Below are 23,258 nucleotides of genomic sequence, written 5' to 3'. Positions count from 1 at the left end.
TTCCCATACCCTCGCCAAAGGGAGAAACAATTTGTTTTTATTAAAAATAGTAAAAATACGTCTAGTTTACACTATAAATAAGTTTAAAATAAAAAAAATATAGCTAGTTGCGATTTTATAGCGGGGTCACCAATAGGTGACACTGGGCAGAGAAAAAATAATTTTCTAAAAATACTTGCTGATATTGTTAGTCTGAATATCTAGCAGTATTTATTTAAAAAAAATATTGTGGTACTTAACCGTTAGGCATTTTTATAACAACTTATTTATCATAAGACACACACCAGTATGTTAAAATCAAAAACACTGCTTAAAGATTTTTAAAAATCCCCTAGTTAATCAATTCTAGAGTTGCCAAAATAAAATCAGATATAAAACAGGAACTTGTCTGTATATAAATAATATCAATATTTATCAGTGATATTTGTTTCTATGTTTAAAACTACCGTTAATGTTTGTCACCTGTAGGTGACACTGGGAATTGCCGGGTTAATTTAAAACAATATCAGACCTACTATTTAACAACTACTTGAAACTTTTGCTAGTTGTATTATTTCTTTTGTTTTGTATTGTTTTTTTTTACCTTAAAACTTGCATTTGAAAACTATGTATTCATACAAATTTTCAATAGCTTTTAAAATTTGTTATAAATAACTGTAAAAAAATATGCAAGTTGTTATGAAAAAAGTTGAGTTTTAACTTTTGAATTAAACAAACTAAAAATAAAACCAACTGACAAGTGGGCGCACTTGTGATAAAACTTTTTATTTGATTTGCATTAAAACGGATTATACCTCTACATTTTAATTAAAAATAAGAGATTTATATAAAAAAACTGTTAAATATTTAAAGAATTTAATGTTAAAAGCTTTTATAGTGATTATGAATGTGCATAAATTGAGTTTGATTCAATATTACACGATTATAAGGAATAGACAAAAGTTGTAACAAAAGGTGTATTCATTATATTCAAATATTGGACGAACTTTATTTTCAGCAAATATTTATTTGATTTTTCCTAAAGTTGGCAAAAGTAATTAACCTGCATCTTCCAAACTACTGGTCCGATTGCAAAATAATGTACGAACGATTCGTACAGGAGGACAAAAACTGTATGAAAATTAAATGTCTGGCCATCCTGTTAGAATACAATGATAGATGTTTCTTCAGGTTTGGAAACAAGAAATAGTCAGAGATCATTAATTCATGTAACGACCAATAAGATTTTTCAAATTTCTCCTCAAGTCATGAGGTAGTCTGATGTCAAACACAAACTAAATGACGCAGCTTAAATCAAATTTTGACATGAGTCAACTGACATATGCCTGTTGACAGGAGCAGTCAACAAATAAGCGGTAAATTCAAAAAGTCACGGACATATTGTTAAATAATTAAAAGATTTATAAGTGTCATCCTTTTTTTATTAAGGAAGCTGTTTTGAAGCATTCAATTATTTGTTAAACCCAGTACATTATTTACCCAAACTTGTTTCTTTAAATTCAAACTAAAACCAAATCTTTCTGCAATAGTTGGTAATAAATCAGCATTTGCTACACATTGCGTCAAAGTAAATGACCACTATCCCTATAATATTTTCATATGATAAAGTACAGCATTTGAATTTGTTTTTGATTGATGCATTTTTGTTGCATTATTTTTCTATTTTAATAACATTTGGCTACATATTCCCATCAACTTTTAAAGCTTTCTGTTAATGTCCAAATGTTAACATTTCTTTCCCTTTCGTTTGAATATAACATGTTAACATCCCATTGGAAAGCTGTAATATTATTTTGCACAATTTTAAACAAAGTTTTGCTTTTTTACTAGTAATTACTACTAATTAATATTTATTAAGCAGGCTCAATTTATATAAATATTTGTTTATATTTTTGCTTTACTTTAAATAGATTTCTAATATATATTTATAGATTTCTAAATAATATTTCCGTTATATATTTCATCTGCTCTGCTAAAAATTTCAGTTTTGTAGAAAAGCTTTTTTCAACAGGAGTTGCCAAATACGCAAAAATAATGAAAATAATGGAAAAAGAAAAAACTGTATAATCAAAACCATTAGCAACAAAGTAATTCAGAGCTATTGCGCACAATTCGTTATCATTTCAGATACGACTCTAATTTTCACTAAAAAAAACATGTTTCACAAAAAATCCCAACTTAAAAAAAAAATTTGAAAATTTTAGGGAAAAAAAAATAAAATCAAACAAACACTAATTTCACACAACAATAAAATAAATTTATTCGAAAAAGGACAAAGTACACAAAAACAATTAGTTTAAAAAATTTCACTAAAAATCATGTTTCAGAAAAAATGGAAAATTTTAGGAAAAAACAAGTAATAGAGCTAAATTCGGCTGTGCCGAATCTTATATACCCTTCACCAAATTTTACTTCAAAATAAAAATTTTAAATATTTTTAGGTAAACATTTTTTTTGCAGTTTTTTAATTTTTTGGAAAAATTTTTTTTTCAAATTGTTTTTTTAAATTTTTTTTTTAAATTTTTTAAATTTAAAAAAAAAAATTTTTTGTTTTTAAAATTTTTTTTAATATTTAGCGAAAAAAATTTCGGTGAAATAAAAAATATTTTTCCGATTTTGACCCATTGTAGGTCCAACTTACTATGGTTTTATATACGCCATTGCTAAGGTCTTTGAAATATCTATCATTATCCATAATAGGTCAAAAATCGAGGTTGTCCTGGATTTTTCTTCATATCTCAGCCATTTGTGTTCCGATTTTGCAGATTTTCAATAGCAAACTTCTCGAAAGCATGTCAGGCAGAATTATTGAAGATTTGGATCCCGAAGATATCTGAGGTCTTCAGAAAATTGATTTCAACAAACAGACAGACATGGCTTAATCGACGCCGCTATATATAAGGATCCAGAATATATATACTTTATAAGGTCGGAAATGAAAAATGTAGAAATTACAAACGGAATGACAAACTTATATACACCCTTCTCACGAAGGTGAAGGGTATAAAAAGAAAATCAAACAAATAAACACTAATTTCACACAACAATAAAACAAATTTATACGAAAAAGGACTAAAACAATTTTTTTCATAAAAAAGTTTAGATATTTCAAAAACGAACTAATTTCAAAAAGAAATAATTGAGATATCGATGTTCATTGAAATAGTTTTATTTATTCGAAAGTAAAACAAGTAAATCGTGTAAGGATTCGATTTTCAAAACGTCAAAATATGTGAAATCGTTTTAAAAACAAAAACATTACTCGGATTAGGTTTGCTGAACAGAGACATAAAAACAAAATAAAACGCAAATTGAAAACAAACTTTTTATATACAAAATTCCCATAAAATAAATATATATTTTACAAAAATATGGGGGTTAGACGTTTACTGATTATTCTATGAGTTACAAACACAATTATAAAATATACCAACCTCCAGGTCCAAGGTGCAATATTTTATTATAAAATATTTTTTTTTTAAATCGAAGATCTTAAAAAAAAACAAGTAAGATAGCTATATTCGGCTGTGCCGAATCTTAAATAACCTTCACGAAAGTATTCTTTAAAAAAATTATTGAAAATGTGTGTTTTTTTAAATTTTGTAAAATTTAAATTTTTTTTAGTAAAAAAAATTGTTTGTAAAAAAAAGTTAAAAAATATTTATCCCGATTTTGACCCCTTGTAGTTCCAACTTACTATGGCGTTGGAAAGATCTTTGAAATATCTATCATTAGATACCCATATTGTCTATGTTAATAATTTAATCCAGATATAGATAAACAAAAAACTAATTAGTCGTAGTTTTTTGCTTATATCTCAGCCATTTGTGGAGCGATTTTCTCGATTTTAAAAAGCAACCGAACCGGAACTGTAGCAGATATAGTGATGTATAAATCATGTATGTAAGTTATTTGGGAGCTACGGTAAATTGATTTCAACATACAGACGGACATGGCTATATCGACTCTGGTATATATAACGATCCAGAATATATATATATTTTATGGGGTCGCAAATGAAAAATGTAGAAATTTCAAACGGAATGGTCACTCATGGTGAAGGCTATAAAAAGAAAACAAATTTAGTGACATTTGATTAAATAATTTGTATCCAGGCAAATTTACTACTGTGTAGTTTTTTTATTATTATTAATAATAGTAATATTTGTTTAATATTTAATAAAAAATACGTATGTACATGCAGTTTTCTTTTACTTTTTTTTTGCATTTATTTTTATGAATTGAATTACTAATTTATTCAATTGTCTTGTCTTAATTACCAAAAAATATGTTTGTTTTATTTGTTTTTTTAAATTTTATTTAAATCTTAATTTTGTTTTTTGTTTATTTTTTATTTCAGTTTAGTTTTTTAAATGACGCATTTTTAACCTACTTGTTTTTAATTAGATTGTATTAACATGAAAAAAATTAAATTTTTTCACAAATATCACAATACATACAATTCAACTATAAATATTGAATATCTATTTTGAAGAAGAAATGCAATTTTGACATTTGTGAGTTATGTACATTATTCCTTCAGTCAATAGTAGTTGGTTGGTTGGTTGATTGGTAACATGTGTAAACGAAAAATGGCAAAACAAAAATAAAAAGACAACTAAATTTTAAAATGGTGTAAAATCAAAATCAAGAACTAAATCAAGGAGGAGAAAAACCAAGGTTTAAAAATTAAAATGAAGAACTGTATTTTTGATGGATGAATGTATGAATGAATGAACGAACGATTGAACGAACGAACTTACGGCTAACTAACGATTATACATCATAATTATGCTTAAAATTAATGGCTAGACAATAGTTCCCTATTTCGCAATTTAATTAATAATTTTTTATTATTATTATATGTATGTTTGTTTGTTGTTCTTGTTGTAGTTTGTATTGTAAGTATGGTGTTGTTGTAAAGCGTTAATTTGTTATTAAATTGTTTGTTTTATTTTAGTTTGTTGTTGTTATTGTTGTTGCTTTTTGTTTTTTTGTCATACAATACGCCTGGTTTATTTAATCAAGGAAAAACAAAGTGAATTAATTATGCGCTGGTTTTCTTTTTCTCATAATAATTTTTGTTGTTGGTTGAGATTAGCTTTGTCAAATGTTTCTTTTTTTTTTTTTTTTTTTTGTTTTTGTAAAATAATAATTATATACGTTCAGCGTAGCGTATTTTCATTTCATAAAACTTGTTGTTATTGTTTAAACAAAACAAAAAACACACACTAGCGTTCCAAAAGTGTTGTTTTATAGTAGTAGTTTATTCATCCACCATATCTCCTAGGTTTCATCATACTTTAGGCCACAATTCCGCAAGCGCTATGTGTAGATTTGAAAAAGTATTAAAATACTCAAAATAGTGCAAATGAAACATATCAAAACGGGCAAGATCACAATAAAACGAAATGACCTAAATGTGTAAAAAAGTAATAAATAAGATTATATTTAATAATATTATAGTATTGCTCAATTTGTCCATATAATTTGTACCTTCTATGCCCCAGAGCTGGATGTCAGAGATTCAAATCAATATCGGCCTCCAGATCAATGTGATTCATAGAATTCTCAGAACTATTGAATATTTGATTATCATTTGTGCTTTCTCCATTCACATTGCCCGCTGCGATCCGTTCTTGTTTTGGTTTACCTAACATCCAAGAAAATACTTTTTCGAAAATCTATTTATTAATTATCAAAGTGCGTATGCATAAAAACTAATTGGTTTTGTTTATGGAAATGCTACAAGTTATGCTTTAATTTTTTTTTTTTGTTAATTAATAATTTTTTGATTTCACATTTATTTTGAATGTTTCCCATAACCAAATAAAAAATGGTTAAAGGAAACGTATTGTTTAGCCAATTAATTGTTTTAATTTTTCTTAACCATTTCCAAATTATTGCTTAAATGTAGTTTTTGTAATGTGGGGTGAAATAAACGCCAGTGAATTGTGTATGTAAATGCTAAAATGTATGTTTATGTACAAAAGTAGACTTTCGTTCGAAGGACCATGGAAGATTTTGTAATATTTTATATTTGTATTTGTAACTCATAGAATTTTTAGACGCAGAGCTGATTGACTATTAAGTCCTTATAAAACTAAATAAATAAGAAATGTTTAAATCTCTTTTCACAAATATTTTTCACCAATAAATTTTCAAATGTTCAACAAATAATTTTCACTAAATACTAAACAGTTTTCAATTTCTACAAGATTTTTTTTATTAATAATATTTAAAAAAATGTTTCTTTACTACAAATTATAAAATATCGTTTTATTCATTTTATTTAAAAAATAGTTTTATTAAAATTTTCACTTTTTCAATTTTATCAAAAATTTTGAACAAAAACGTTTACTACCAAATTTCACAAGGGTATATTTAAGTTTGTAATTTCTACATTTTTCATTTGCGAAAGTATATATTCCAGATTGTTATAGATCGATATATCAATGTCCGTCTATATGTTGAAATCATCTTTCCGTAGCCCTCAAATAACTTTCATACATGATTCATACAACAATATATCCACTATAGAACCGGTTCGGTTGCTATTTAAAATCGAGAAAATCTTCCTACAAATGGCTGAGATATAAGGAAAATACCAGGACAACCTCCATTTTTGAACTATTTTTGATATACTTGTTTTCACTTAAAATGTTTAAAAGATTATTATTTCACTATAAATTTGCATCAAAATTTGTTTCACTATAGTTTTCACCAAAAATATTCACTAAAGATCTAAAATAACTTAAAATTTTCTTTAAAAAATTAAATCCAAACAAATTATTTTCACTAAAAATCAAAAACTTAAAAAAAAATGTTTCCAAAATTTTCTCAAAATAATTTGACCAAAATTTTTCATTTAAAAAAAAATTACACTAAAAATTTCTAAAAAATCAAAAAAAATTTACTAAAAAGGTTTCCAACAAAAATTTCAGCCAAAAATTTTTTTAAAATATTCTTTTCGAAATTTTCTGTAATTTCTTTATACGTTTTCTTCTTAATTACAATATTAGGCGAAACATTTATAAAATAAAAAGTTATTGAAACAATTTTTCGTTAAACGGACAATTTCCTAAGCGTTATTGCAAATTTCCAATCAAACAACAGACATAATCACCCCTATCGGCAATAACATGTGAAATTTTGTTCCCATGAAATATTCATTTCCCTCGAAGGGAAAATTGCTATCGGGAATATCACGATGAACTTTACATTCACAATAGTTGATTTTGTTCGTAACAGCTGTTTATTGTTTACAAAATTCCATCTAAAAATTTCACAACAAGGGGAATTTTTTTACGTGAACAAAGTTGATGATCGAAAAAAGGAAAAGGGAAAATATTTCATGTGAAATATTGATTCGCGATAGGGGTGAATATGAATTTAAACAAACTACAATGTATATTTGGTTATATTAAAACATTTCCCTTTTCGAATTATAAAAGTTATTAAACTTACCCCCAGTAACACAAAGTCTGGTTATGTTTTAACTAATAGTTATACTGACAGTTTTCATACAAAAATAATTTTAACCGACAGTATAACTATTAGTTGAGGCTTAACCAGACTTCGTGTTAATGGGGGTTAGGCTTATTAAAGTTTATATTTCACCTTTGTAAACTATTTTCCAATACAATAAACCACAGAAGATGGCAAAACAGAGGATCAATATCCTAAATAAAAAACAATAAATCCATCAATAAAATTCTAAAAATATAAAATTTTCTTTCACTTCACAACTTCCGCTTCTAACAATAAAAAAAACAATTATTTCCTGTTAACGAACTTCTTACGTGCCAAACAAATAAATCCCCATTATGACATATTTTTGTGCAAAGAATAACTTTTTGTTTTTTCTTAAAGCAGCAGCAATAAATTTAACTTAAAACACAAATGAACTACGTGTTTAAACGAATGTCTCCAAATGTACATAAGTGGTATTCGCAAATTGCATGATAATGATGATATTTTATTAATTTATGTGCGTGCAATTTCTATACAAACCACCATATAATATGTATTATATTTAAGTTACTAGAAACAAATCGACAACATTAGATTACGACACATTTTTTTTATATCCAAAAGAGAAATAAATAATTTGTTTATAATAAAAAAACCAAAAAGAAAAACAATATATGTAAATATAAAACGAAAAATGTTAACAAAAACAAAAAAATATGAAAATTATAGGTCTAACGAGGACAGAAGTACTCGTAACACTCGTAACAAATAAAAAGGTGCCCTCTTAAACACAAACAAAAAAAAAACCAAAATATAAGATAAAAATATTACTCACCGCCTGTAAAACAAAGACAGCCTTCGTCATCACTGCGTGAATCTCGACGTGAGTTCTTTAACTCTTTGTTCATTTCGTTAATGCAACGTTGATAGTAGTCATAATCTTTTAAATACCACACGGGTGGCCATCTGTGTTCACGCAAGTACTCTTGATTATCTTGGTGCAATGCTCTGAGGCCTTTAATTGAATGCCGGCAAATGACATTATAGTTAACGCATAAATAAGACATACACCATTCAGCCAATTGATCGGCATTGTGCAGCTTTAATAGAAAAAATAAAAAAATAAATGTTTACATATATGTATTAATATATTATCATTCATAATTTCCCTTACCTTTACAGGCTCTAAAAGCTTAAGACAATGATCTACTGTTTCATTGGTTTCCTTTTGTGAAATCATGGTGAGATCCTCTATAACACGACACTCAACTAAATTTAACAAACGTGGCAGACATAAGCGATTGGCTAATTCCAAAAGATTAAGACATTTAGCAGCCGAAATGTGTGGTATTTCATCGGTATATAAATAGCAAAGTAATTTATGGAATGTATAAATAGTCACGCCAGGAAATACAATCTAAAATAATTAAACGTGTTGTGTTACTAATGTAGGACAAATACTGAATCATGAATCATTAAATATTTACCACACTAGAATGTGCCTCACGAAAATCACCAGCCAACATGGCACGCATTACATCACAGCGAGCTACCAATATGGCACGATGTGCTTTCATTTGACCATCGTCCAATTCAAATGTTATATCGGTAAAGCAACCATCGCCCATGCTATGTTTTTCCATATTTTCTTTAATACTCTAAAATAAATGATTTTAAATTATTATTAATTAGCAATGAAAGTTTAAAAAATAAAGAACACAACTTACAAGACATATATGAGAACTAGGATCATCATTAATGCTGGGTGCGTTATTTTGTGTCTTGGTAAGCAATTGTGTTAATTGAGGCAGTTCCAGCAAATCGGCAGCTTGTTCAATATCCTAAAAATATTAAAAAAATAGAATATTATAATAAAAGAATTAAAAATATTTGGAGAATAGAGAAGATTTTAAATTAAAATTTGGGGTGAAACATTTTTAAATATTTTGATCAAAATTTTAGTGAACATTTTAGATGAAATTTTTTGGTTCTGTTGAAATTTTTTCGGTGAAAATGTTTGGAAAGTTTAAATGACTTGTTTTTGGATACAATTTTTGGAGTAAAACGTTTTGGTGAAATTTTGTAGTGAATTTTTTATTGAACATTTTTAGTGAACATTTTTGGAGTAAAATGTCTGCTGAAATTTTGTACCGAAAAAATTAAAGTGAAATTTTTTTGAAAAAAATTTCAGTGAAATTTATTATTGAAAATTTTTTGTGAAAAATTTCGGTAGAATTTTTTAATTAAAAAATTTAATCAACATTTTTGAAAACTTTTCACTAACATTTTATTGGAGGAAACTTTTCAACAACATTTTTGGGTAAAAATATTCGGTAAATGTTTTGGGTGAAATTTTTTTTCACCAAAAATTTTAATCGAATATTTCACTTAATTAAAATTTTCGTGGCATAAAAACAATTTTCTGTAAATAATTATTTTATGAAAAAGAGGTTTTTTTTTAGGTGAACAAATTTTCGATATATAAATTGTTTGATGTATAGTTTTTGATGGACAAATGGTAATAAGACAAAACATAACAATTATAGACAAATTTTATCAGTATTTTGATGATCTTACAGTGAGCAAATAAATTAAAATCTATTTAAGTCTTTAAACATCATCTTACCTGTATATTGTTCAATTCTTTTTCAATAGTGCCAGTGTAAATAAATTTGAGACATTGATGCAAAGCTTGTGTGGTTATAATCTTTGTTAATGTTATAATTGTTTGATTTATCAGATTACCCCGACCATTGTCCACCTGAACTATGCGTATATTTTGGAATACAGGATGATGAAGATCCTTGTAAAGTTCACTTGGTTTTTTTGCTTCAATTAAAGGCAAAGCTTGATAACTGGAACGGCGCTTAATTTGCTCCCACATTCTATAAAATTTTAAAATTAAATTATACAATTAGCCCTTATTTTCACAAATATACAATTTTGTTTTTCTGTAAATATGTTGGAGTTTATTACAATAGGGTTTTTATGCAATCAAAAACTTATTTATTAAGAAATGTATAAATATACCTTTGTGCACGAGATTCATTGCGTATCAGGCACTCGGTGTCATCGTTGAAATCTGCTGTTGTGGCCTCACCAAATGTTGAACTTATCTAAAGGTAAATGTTTGCAAAACTATAAGCACAAATAAATTTTGAATTATTCATTTGAAATATTCCTACCATACTCGACTCACTGCTGCTGCGTCCGCCCATATCCGTTATTTCGGTATTCAAAATACGATTGAAAACATTCGAAGCTGCAGCAAGCATAAATTTGTGTACGGGAAATTTAATTGTGCCAACAACCAAAATAAGGTCGGTATAATTTTGAGCCAAAAACATGTTGTACATGTCCTGGCGAAAATTACCCACCACTACGGTCATTTCGGGTGGTGGCGGTTTGGGGGGACGAAAGGGTGCCTGTAGTAAAGGTTTTTGCACTTTCTTAAGATTTGTCATCCAAAAGCGTTGTTGTCGTCGGGCTATTAAAGCCGAACGTATGGCATTTTCGAAAACTTCATTCACCCCAAAATAGGTGAAAACGCTGGCTTCGTAATAGGATACGCCTAGTTCTCGGGCCACGGCACGAGCCTCGTCCGGCATTACCAAATCACTTTTGAGAGCAGCTCTTTTCAATGTATAATTTTCAATTATTAATCAAGCTTTAAAATAAAATTTTGTTACCAAAACCCACCTTACAAATGTACTTCTCTCACCAAAATACGAGAGATAGGTCTCATCGCGATACATGTAACGCAAATCGTTTTTACATCCCACCAATATAACGGGCACATCAGGACAGAATCTTCTTATCTCTGGATACCACATGGCTTTGCAATTCCGCAAAGATATAGGGCTGGCAATGGAAAAACACAGCAAAACGACATCAGAGCTAGAATACACAAAACAAATAAATTTAAAGTGCTAAATTTTAGGCGCCTTGTATAGAAAATAAATGTGCTGACAGTTAAAGTAAATAATATGACTATTAATATGTAAACTGCATTTATAAATATTTAAACATTTGAATTTTACATTTTAAGCAAAATATTTGCATTTCATAAACAATTACGCTGTTATTTTTAACTTGTTTTATTTATATCTTCGTCTTATCTGTTTTTAACAATAATGTTGTTGTCTCGTGTGTGGCAAATAAAGATATTATAATATTATAATAACGACAAGTAAATAAAGATTAAAACAAGATTGTTGTTTCACAAGATATGAGAAACATAAAGGGTTTTTTCTTTGCAAACTAATTCAAAAGTAAAATGAAAAAAACAAATACAAATTGCAGTCACGAGTTTACACATACCGTCCATAAGCAAAACGCCTATCTTTATCATGATCACCAAACGTGTCCCAGAGACGCAAGGATACATTGACACCATCCACTACCTCCCACGAGCGTTCAAGTACCTTTAAAGTAGCAAAAAAAAAATTAGAAAAATATAAAATATACAAGTTCAAAACTAAATCAATATTATGACAAGTACACCACCAGCATACAAGTCATCATAATGTATTGAACATCATCTTACATCTTTATATATACGATATTGGTCTATAGCCCAAACAGTGGGCACATGAGTGGATAATAATTGTGAAAGGGAAACGTGTTTGTTGCATGCACGAGCACATATTAATCGCGTTTTGCCTACGGCTGTATCGCCAACAAGGACACACTTAACAAGTTCCTGATGTGGTTGTTCGTTATCCATGTTTCCATTGGTAAATGCAAAATACTATTTATTCTACTAATGCTTGTTGTTTCTTTTTTTATTATTATTATTATTTTACCTACAATTAAACAGAAAAAGAAAGGGGTTATGAGTTTAATTATTTAATATGTAGATATTTTATTTTGTAATAAAGCAATATGTATAATATAACGTAGTGTATTTAGTATAAAGCATGTAATATTTATTTAATGACAGTCATATTATTGATTTATATTTTGCAGATTGTATAAAGAATAAATGCAATAATAATTATAAATTTTAAATAATAATAATAATAAAAAATACAATAAAACTTTTTATTTAGGTGGGGCTAATAAATCAGGATATTAAATTTATTTAAACTGAAGAGTTTAGATTATTAAAAATATAAAAATGTACAATTTATTGTAAAAGTATCACAGATAGGAAGGAAACAGAAATTTTCGACAAGGCATCTAAATTTACAACAATATGTAAAGTTTTTTTAAAAAAAAAATAAATTCGCTTAGTTTTTTCGTTTATCGAGGTACAAAATTCAAATTTTATATATGAATGGTGCTCAATTTCAATAGTATAAAACATTTTAACAGCTTACCCAATTTGTATAATATTACTTTTAAAGCCAAGTTTCAATAAACACATTTTCCTAAAAATCCCTTTCTTTTGAACTCATGATATTGAAACAAAAAATCGTCCTTGAACAAAGGATATCTCAAAAAAGATTTCTTGCATTTTCTAAAGAATTTCCTCAATTATAAGCTACTGTATATAACCTTTACCAAAGCTTTATGATAAATATTAGAAATATTTTTAGCAGAAAAAAAATTTTCTTTAAAAATATTTATTTTGAAAAATGAATTTTTTTTATTCTAGCCATTTGTGTGCCGATTTTTCCGAATTTAAATAGCAACCGAATCGGGGCTATAGCGGATATATTGATGTATGAGTCAAGTATGTAAGTTATTTTGGGACTTCGAACCGTTGATTTCAACATACAGATGGTTAGACTGACATGGTTATATCGACTACCACTACTTTATATGGTCGCAAATGAAAAATGTAGAAATTACAAACGGTAAGAACATCAATTAAATCATTTATTTCAAAAACCAGTCAAGCAACAAAAAAATTCAAAACTGAGTTATTGGGCGTTTATGAAAAAATGTAATGAAAAAAAAACTTCTCCCCATTATGGTGAAGCAAAATCGAAAATTATGCCCTAATATATTTTTTTTTTTTCATAAACGTCTTAATAAATGTGAAAAAAAATAAAAAATTTACAAGCTCTAAAACTCTTGAATATGAAGAGTTGAATGGTATTATTTTTCAATGGCCTACAACGGAAGCAAAATGCACTGTAGAACGATGTAAATATGAATATGATGTTAATTAAACACTTGAAAAAGTTTATTTGTCATTTTACTTTTGAAGTTCCTAATAAAATTTGTTGGTCCAAAAACCACTCAAGTGCAATTTATATATTATTTTTTAAATATATACAGCCCAATTATGAATAAAAATTCCGCGGGAGTTTTTTCCCTTTTCTCATTTTTCCTATTCAATTTCAATGAGAAAAAACTGCCGGGGAACAAACTCCCACAGAATTTTTTATTCATAATTGGGCTGATAGTATTTTTTTTTTTTAGCTAGGAAGTTTCTGTTTCCTTAAATTCTTTCATTTGTTGCTTGACTGGTTTTCGAAATAAACGATTCAATTATTAAGGGTCTTGTTTTACCGCTTATTTCTTGTAGTTTAGATAATTTTCTTTGTTGCACTCGAATGTGATAATTAGATGATTTATTTATATCTAAAATGTTCGTTCAATTTAAGCTGTTGCCGAAAATTTAGATTGTTAGGGATTGAATATTTTTTTTTTTAATTTACAAATGCCATTTTAAAACTTTTTTATTTAAACGACTCTATTTTGTGGATCTCTGTATAAAATCTTTTGCATAAAACTTTAAAATTTACCCACGTATAGTTACATATTGTGAAATTATATTTTAAATTACTTAGTGTGCTAACGATACGCAAACAGCATTTTTACTTATACTAAAGTTTTCTTCCAAAAATCTAATTTTTCATAAAAAGTGGACTTAGTACGTTTGCACACTCTAAGTTAACTATAACTATATCTATTTTATATTTTCAAATTTAAAAGAGGGCTTTTTTGATCATAGAAACCAAGGTTGGCTACCATTACCGCTAAGCTACAGTTACCAAAATAACAGCAATTACCGTTACCGCTACAATGCCGATATAATCGTAAATGTCGTTACCTCGAAATTCCGTTTTGAGTTTATTGAAGTATGGAGGGAGAACCACCAATATCACATTTTTTAATTTTTTAGGTAAGACTGAAATTACCGTTAAGCTGCCGTTACGGATAAAACAGCAATTACCGTAATCGCAAAAATGCCGTTACCGAAATAGTCACCACTATCGTTACCGTTACCTTTTAACCGTTTCAAATCGGTAGCCAACATTGATAAAAAATAACAAAACACACTGCAATTATTAAGGGTGTTGCTTTTTCTAGAACACACAAGGGACCTACAATCTAGTATAATTAAAAAGACAAATATGCATGAATCATGGTTTAAAAGGAAAACAAAACTAAATAACAATAATCATGCAGGCATAAATACAGGATGTAAATTTATTTCCTGCATAAACAGCATTTCAAAGCCAAGGAGGGGAATGCGGACAAACCATGAATACACCTTTTAGCTCAAAGATATACAAAAAAAAACAATAACTAATGAGGTCATCAGTTTTAAATATTTTAACAAATTTATAGTATAATTTAAAATATTTTAAAATATACAATTTTAAGATTAAAATTTCAATTTGACACAAAAAAATAATAAAAATGTCTCTTACATTTTAAAATAAATTTATAAATTGTTAATTTCTGGGGCCAAAAAGTAAAACATTAAAATACTCAATATAATATATAAAATATGATATATTTCCGAAAAGTAATAAAAATAAATTCTGATTATTTTGTTAAAAATGGTTCCTGATACGCACGTAAATTTATTTGTACGAAAAAAAAACACAATTAAAAATGGCTTAATGAAAGCAAAAACACAAAAAACAACAGTAAATAAAACAAAAACAACAACAAAATACAAAAAAAGAAAATCCTACAAAAACATGTTTATTTTGACACTGGAAACAACAACAACTAGTCAGGCATATGTTTTTAATTAAATTTGAACTTATTTTGATCGTTTTTTCTACAATATTTTAATTAATTTGTTGTTAATTATATTACTTTGTAAGTACTAGAATAAACTACAATACAAAAAAAAATACACTTTGTTGTTTGTGTGACTTTGTGCATACACTAAGGCAAACAACAAAAAAAAACTTATTAATTTAACTGCTAATAACTTCTTTTATTCGCGTGTTTGTTTTTTTACTTTTTATTTATTATTTATATTTGTTGTTTGTTTTTTTATTCGTCTATAATAAAGCAAACAAAATGAGATTATTAACTTTTTGTTGCTGTGTGTTTTTCTACTTTGAATTTTTCCTTGTATCGTATTCTTTATTGATTTTCTCCATCTACTGTATTTGAACTTCAAAGTGTTTTTTCCATTTTACATTATTTCGTTTAATTGTTAACAAAAGGAATTTTTAAAGTACATTTACTTTATATTTATGGTTGTTTAAAAGATAGCAAATTTTCTCACTTGTGACAATTATTCTTTTTTTTATTTATTTATGTTTTATATTATTTTTTAAATAACTTTTCACAAATGCAGTTTTTCTTCTACGAGAATAATTTTCTTTTGTTCAACAATTCTGATTAAAAGCACTTTTTTATTTTTATTCACTTTTGTTCCAAACCAGAGATGATAAAACGTCATTTCGTTCCAGTACAAAATCGAACAAACAATGTCAGGTTGAAATGGTACTTTTTGGCTCGATAAGGTACTAAATGTTGTAATAATGCATTTGTGTTGGGTAAATGAATTTTGTTTCAAAGAAATTAAATGAAAAATTAATAAATTATTTAAAAATGCTAAAAATTTATGAAGTTTTATTGTTAAAAGCCAATAAACAATAAAAATTTTGTAGTTATTAATCAAGATCCTCAAAACAGCTAATATTTTAATAATTGTTTTAACAATTAGAGCCAAAAATGTCTGAAATAAACCAGAGTAGAAATTCCTTTGGACAGCTATTGGAAAATGTTATGTCTTATATTTTTTAATGAAATTTATCTATATTATTAAAAGATATGTATGTCTTTGTTCGTAATTGTTAAACTCAAGAACTACTGCACCAAATTAGAAAACAGTTCACATTTCGGTTTTAATGGACGTGATGAGAGTTTATGTGAAGTTACATTGTTGTCAGATAGATGGAAACAGAGTTTTAGATTTTTGTCAATCAGAACTAAACTGCTAAACAAACTGCTTTTAAATTTAAAGGACTATTAGATCTTTATGTGGAGACTACTATTGGCCATGAATTTCATATATAAAAAGATAAATAAATAGAAGGTTTGACGTGACACCTTAAATAATCCATAAAATACAATACAAGAGTTGAAACTTATTACTTATGACCAGGAACGTGGTCCAAGTTCAGCTAGTATACATAAAAACGATTAGTAAATATTGAAATATTATGATTTGTTAAGATTATGTAATAAAAACTTATCACTTTGATAGCAATTGGATTTCTCTATCGAAGATGTTTGATAAAATTTATAATTTATAGAATTAATTCCTTATTAAATCTTTCAAGTTTTCTTCAATTCCATTATAAAATAGCTTAATGAAATGAGTAAATTCCAATAGATTTTAGACAATTTTTTTCAAATAATTTTATAAATTATTAAAACAAAAACAAAGTGAATGAAGAACAAAATGTTTTAATTCAATTTGGATTGGATATAAATTAACAAAAGTTTAACCATTCAAAGGTTGAATGAATATTTTTATAAATTAATTCAACAGTGAATGAATTCTATTCAAATAAAAGCCTTTAAATGAGGCTTAAGAGTATCAATTCAATATTAATTCAGCTCATACATACATATTTACACATTAATATCTTAGGGCACTGCTACACGTTCAATATACATATATTGTGATATTTGGGTCGCGATCCATTGTAATGGATCACGCAAAATTAGGTTATTCGGCGATTTGGATCGCGATCCATTAATACTACATGCTACACGTTCAATAAATATCGCGATATTGGATCGCGGTCAATATATATTGGACGTGTAGCAGTGCCCTTACGCAGGTACTATTAATCACAAAAAAGACAGTTATTTACATCTCTGTATCAAATCTCTTGAATTTGCCACAACCATTCGCCTGACATAAAAAATATTTTACAATTAGGGCTACCACACCTTGTAAATGTCAGAAAAATAACGAAATTTTAACAAAAAATAAAAGTAATTTTTTCCAAATTAAGGAAAATTCATTAAAAATGAAGAAGCAAAGAAATTTATAATACAGTTCTGATGTTTTTATATGCAATATTGGCAACTGTAACGCTAAATTGGATTATTTTGGTAACGATATTTTTGTTTATATTGGTAACGGCATTGGCTCTTATTTAGATAACTGTATTTTAACGATAACTAAAATACAGTTATCTAATTTTTTCACAAAAAAAGATTTTAACAACAAAACAATAATAAATTCAACCAAACAATTTTTGTCTCACCAAAACAATTTTTTTATCTAAAAATTAAGACAATACAGTAGCGGTAACAGTATTTACCATTATATTGCTAACGGAAATTGCAGTTATTTGGATAACGATAGCTTAGCGGTAACGGTGGTCCGACTGAAATGGTATTTTACTTACCGTTTATTAAATTAAGAAACATTTTTAAATCTTCATTTAAACTTATTTATTGGGACAGTAACTGTTCTTTTTTTTCGAAATACAATAAAATAATAGCAAAAATATAATTTAAATATAAAATTAAATCCTAAAAATTTGTGCAAAAATAAACATTGATAGAAAACAAACAAAAATAAATCATAATCGAAAACAGTAACAAAAATTACAAATTAAATAAAGTAAACAATAATTAAAAAAATAAATATTTTGACTAAAACAGTTTCATTTTTTTGATAAAGGAATAGAGGAGGCAAGTCCAAACATTTTAAATTAATAATATAAATTAACACTAAAATCCTTCCGAGGCTGCTCTTAGCTCATCCATTAGTGAGGGAGGCACAGTTAGGGAAGCAGCAGCTATTAGAGAAGTGGCTGGCATTTTGGGGTTGTAAGAGCTTAAAAAGTTCTGCAATTCAGAACGCAAACCATCAACATTGGTTTCAAGTTTCTGGAAATTTGGCACACACTGATTGCTACGCTGTATTAAATCCAGAATGGCTGAAGTAGAAGGTCGTTTGGTGACCAAAGCAGATTGTTGTATCAACTATAAAGAAATTTGAAAATTTATACTTTATTCCGATTAGTTAAAGAAAATTAATTTACTACCTTTTTGTAATCATCTATCAGATTAGAGACTTCATACGTGGTGGTGCCTTCGGTTTGTGAAGATTTTCCTATGTCAGATAGTTCAAATTTTTTGCGTTCAAAGTCCAAAGACTGTTTTAATTCCTTTAAAAAGAGTACACCTTAGTAATAGTACAATAACAAAAACTTATTACGAATTATTACAAATTTTCTTAGAAAAATTTTTAATTTATATTGAAAAACTGGACAATTTGGGATAATTCGTTGTTGTAACTGAACAAACTAAATATTTGCTTATGTATACTTACTTTAATGATATCTTGACTTTGTTCATATTTCAAACGCATGTCCTCCAAACTCCTTTTGGTCTTTTGCAATTCCCTAAGTTCTTCTTTTGTTTTAAGCTGCTCTTCACTTAACAAAGCGGTTTTCTCCTCATTCACTTTCAAAGACTTCTTAAGGCTTTTTAAATTGCTAAGCAAAGAATGTATATGCTCATCATATCTTTGCATTTTACGTTGATATTCTGCTTCCAATACTTTGGTCAATATCCGTAAATGATCTTCACTTATGTTTTGCCTTAATACCTCCACAGTTTCTATAGAATTTTCCAAAGCCATATCTGATACCTTGACCAAACTTAGGTCTGGCATACAGACGGCTTCCCTTTTATTATCCTTGAGATCTTTTGTTTGTTGTTCCATCTGCCTGAGGTGTTGCTTTAGTTCCTGCTTTTCCTCCATTATTCTACTTAATCTAGATTTTAATTCTCGTATTTCTTTTTTGTAGTCTGCCACATCTGTAGCATAGTCTTCGTTAATGTCTTGTTGGAATCTTTCGTTTCGTTTCTCTAGTTTTTGATTTTCAAGTTTTTGCTGTTCGATTTCCTGCTGACAATCTTGCAGATGTTGCTTCATCACATTGATTTCCTGTTGGAATGTTAGTTTCAGGTGTTCTTTTTCTTGTCTTCTTTTTAATTCTAATAAACCGGTGAATTCTTCCAGTTTTCTAAACTCTTCATTTTGTTCGGCAAATACTTGATTAAGTTCTTCCAATTCTAGGCGTTTTAATTCTAACTCTTTGCGTGTTTGCTCCTCCAACGATTGGGCATTGTTAAGGGAAGCTAACATTTCCTGCCAATCCTGCTGATGTTTTTGAAGATTTTGCATTTTGTTATTTTGCAAAGCCAGCATTTTGTTTAAAAGTTCCAGACGTTGTTCTTTTTTACAAGCTTCTTGTTGCAGGAAGTAACATTGCTCTTGTTGCAGTTGTAATACATGGGCCTTAAGTTCCTTAACTTCACAGTTTGCTGCTGAGCTATCTTCCTGTAAATCACATTGTATGGCTTGATTTTTAGTTAGTCTCTGTTTCATTTTTAACTCTTCTAATTTATTTTTTAATTCTAATAATTTTTCTGTTTCTTGTTTTAATTTTCCATTTAAATCAGTCTTGCTAGCTAGCTCCTGCCTTAATTGTATCTTAAGGTTTTCATTCTCTTGTTGTAATTCTTCTAGTTTTTCATCTTTTTCATTTAGTTCCCTAAGCTGTCTTTCCATTTTATATAGTTTTGCATCGTTTTCCAATAGATTTTCTTGCATTGTCTTCACTTTTACTTTGTGGTTCTCAAGATTTTCCTGCATTTGTGTAAATTTTTGCGTTCTTTCATTAATATCTTGCTTAATTTTTAGTGTGCAGGCTTCTGTTTCAGTTTCGCATAATTTTTTCTTAAGTATCTCATTCTCTGTGACTAGTTTTTCCATGCCTTCATTGGAATCTTGTATTTTATTGAGATGGTTAAGTAGTTGATGTTTCTCTTGCAGAAAATCATTTAATTTATCAAGATTTTCTTGAAGTTTATTACTTTGCAAAGATAATTTTTGGAAGTCTGTGTCTTTTTCTAGACTTTCTTTTGCTGTGCAAGAATTTGTGGAAATTTGCTTATCTTCTTTTTGAACTTGTTCCATTTTATTCATAAAATCCTTTAGAGTTTGTAAGATTTGATGATTTTCTGAATGAGTTGGAGTGCCTTGGATAAAATCAAGTTTTGCTTGTAGCATTTCACATTGTTGTTGAAGTTCTAAGAAATCTTGATCCTGGGTAGTTTTATCGGCTTCTTGGGGCTGTGGAAAACTAGTAGGGTGGTTTCTTATTTCTTAGAAGAAAAAGAAGAAAAGAAAAAATTATTTATTTTTAAAATTTCCCTACAATTAATTGAAATTATTCATTCTTACCTTCTTGCTGAACTTGCTGTAGCTCAGTAAGTAAAATTTCTTGCTCCTTCGCTTTTTTAACATTTTCTTCCAAGTCCTGTATGTGTTTTTTCATTTGCTGTGTGTCTTGTTTAAGTTGTGAGTTTTCCTTTAATACCCTTGACAATTCCAGTTCCAAAAGTTGTATTTTATTGCTTAGTTCCGTGGTCTGCTGTAAATACTCTTTAAGTTTCGTTCTTAAATGTTCAATTTCCTGACAATCTCTTTCATTTTGAAATTTAACTTTTCCATGTTCTATTTCTAATAATTCGAGTTGAAATTGTGTCTTTTTATATAATTCTTGTACTTGTTCATACTGCTCTTGGGTAGATTTTAAAGCCTGTTTAACTCTCAGCAAATCATTTTGTTGTTTTACAGTGGTTTTAAACGCCTCATTTTTATCTTTAATTAGTTGATCCATGGCCTCATTTAGATTATCCAATTGCTTGTTCTTTTGATCCTCTGAAGCCTTTAGTTCTAGCAGCTCTAAACGATAAGCTTCAAGTTTGAAATTTAACTGATCAATTTGTCTTTGCTGCAGTTCATTTTGTTGCTGGAGTTTTTGCATGTCTTCCATTTCATCGTGCATTTCTTCAAATCTTTCTTTTAAATTAATGATTTCTAAGGTTTTTGCATTAATTTCTTCCTGGTATTTAATACTTAATTTATGCACTTGATCTAGATCTTGTTCATCTTGTATTTTATTCGTATAGTGCTGTTGTATATGTTCAATTTCGCTTTCCTTGAGTTTAAGTATTTTTTTCTGTAGCTCTAATTGTTCTTTTAGATCCACAATTGACTTTTGCAAATTCAATTTTTCCTGTAGAGTACCAGAAAGTTTACAATCTGTTTGTTTTAAATTATTTTCCAAATTGACACGCTCCTTGGCAAACTGTGTGCATTTCTTGGTGATGAGTTTATTATCATACTCTAAGTCAGCCAAAAGTCTTTGCAGCTCCATAACTTTTTCATCCTTTTCCTCTGTCAATGACCTGAGATCCTCTAAAAGAGAACGCTTTTGTTTGCGCAACACCGTTATCAAATGTTGTTGATCTTTAATCAAGGCCATTTGCTGTTCCTTTTCAAACTGAAGAATATTTTCATCCAGCTCCTCATCATCCAACACGTGTTGTTCCTGCGGAATATTGGCCTCATGATTTTGCTTTTCCAATTCTCTTTCCAGTTCATTGCACTTTTCATACAGTCTTACACATTCCTTTTGCAGACGTTGATTTTCCTGCATAAATTTCCTTTCCTGGGTATAAATTCTTTCCAAATCCTCTAGGCGGGTAGTTTTCTGTTGTCTTAGCTCTTGTTTATACCATTGTTCGGACTTTGTTAACCTTTGCAATTCACTGCGCAATTTGCGCACATCTTGCAAGGCCAATTGAAGACGTTCATCTTTTGGGCCTTTTATTTTACTGCTTTGATGATAGCAATCCGTATCAGACTCCAATTGCAAACTGCAATCACTGGTGTTAGAGCTGCAGGTGTACAGACCCGAGTCACTGGTCATCAGGGGAAAGTTTTGCTTAGAACTTTGCTGTGACTGTTGCGATGCATTGGAAAATGTGCGTGGCCTTGAGGCTGCCAGCACTCGAAATTCTTCTGTATCGAAATCCATCATCCAGTATCATCAATCATGTTCCTTTGAAATTATTTAACAGCTAACCGCGTCAAGACTTATAAAGTTATAATTTATTTTTGTCCTATGATCTCATAAACATACGCACAGCAGCACTTGTTTTCTACCCAAAAACGACTTAAATTTCTTTTAAATCTTGAATATTATTGTTGAAACTTTAGTTTCTAATTAGCATTACACGATTTTCTTTGATTTAGACACAAAAACACATGTATTGAACACTTTATTTGTTTTATTTATTAGTATTTTACATTTTTTCTGGGGGAAAATGATACTTTTCTTTAGATTTCTATTGTTTTTCTTTTTTTTCACTTCAATAACATGTCAAACGAGTTGACGTTTGTTGTATGCAACGGAATGGTATGGAAACGAAACAAAATACAGTAGGAAAGTAAAATCATTCACAATAGAGTAAGTAGTGTTGGAAATGGGAGTATAACAGTAAGACTGTTTATTTTCTTATGTTTTAGTTGTAATATTTGTTTGTAAAATATTTTAAATATTATTTACAAATTATTTTATGGTTTAATATTTAGTTTCCATAACTAATTAAAATAAACATGGCGCCATCTAACGTCAACCTCAAGTGAGATATTTTAGACCACTTGGTTAGTGTTATACAATTCAGTTTCCATTATTAAGCTTTTTAAAAGTTAATGTTGTAGGTCTTGAGTTTTAGTGGATTACATTGTG

At 28.3% G+C, this 23,258-nt stretch overlaps 2 protein-coding genes across 4 annotated transcripts; both read right to left on the bottom strand.

The window, feature by feature from the left end:
* Positions 1-4,091: 4,091 nt before the first annotated feature.
* Positions 4,092-16,013, bottom strand: RhoBTB (Rho-related BTB domain containing). 3 transcript variants are annotated; one of them, XM_065506441.1, is made up of 13 exons: positions 15,902-16,013; positions 12,020-12,278; positions 11,794-11,897; positions 11,173-11,370; positions 10,659-11,106; positions 10,504-10,589; positions 10,100-10,358; positions 9,201-9,314; positions 8,961-9,131; positions 8,648-8,890; positions 8,309-8,573; positions 5,497-5,653; positions 4,092-5,416 (listed from the first exon to the last, which is right to left on the bottom strand). In XM_065506441.1, the coding sequence occupies exons 2-12, from the start codon at positions 12,197-12,199 to the stop codon at positions 5,520-5,522; spliced, it is 2,202 nt and encodes a 733-aa protein (XP_065362513.1). In that variant the 5' UTR covers positions 12,200-12,278; positions 15,902-16,013; the 3' UTR covers positions 4,092-5,416; positions 5,497-5,519. The 3 variants fall into 3 exon arrangements, with proteins under 3 accessions (XP_065362513.1, XP_065362511.1, XP_065362514.1); XM_065506439.1 differs by having other exon boundaries at positions 5,497-5,671; positions 15,902-16,003; XM_065506442.1 differs by lacking the exon at positions 4,092-5,416 and having other exon boundaries at positions 5,510-5,684; positions 15,902-16,008.
* Positions 16,014-18,078: 2,065 nt separating this feature from the next.
* LOC135953808 (interaptin) lies at positions 18,079-22,902 on the bottom strand. The gene is made up of 4 exons (XM_065503814.1): positions 20,903-22,902; positions 18,980-20,823; positions 18,693-18,815; positions 18,079-18,630 (listed from the first exon to the last, which is right to left on the bottom strand). Exons 1-4 carry the CDS (start codon positions 22,545-22,547, stop codon positions 18,376-18,378), a joined length of 3,867 nt encoding a protein of 1,288 aa, XP_065359886.1. The 5' UTR covers positions 22,548-22,902; the 3' UTR covers positions 18,079-18,375.
* Between the last annotated feature and the right edge of the window lie 356 nt (positions 22,903-23,258).

Source organism: Calliphora vicina, chromosome 3, assembly GCF_958450345.1.
Source record: "Calliphora vicina chromosome 3, idCalVici1.1, whole genome shotgun sequence".
Taxonomy (NCBI): domain Eukaryota; kingdom Metazoa; phylum Arthropoda; class Insecta; order Diptera; family Calliphoridae; genus Calliphora; species Calliphora vicina.
This window is presented reverse-complemented; position numbering and strand designations above follow the sequence as displayed.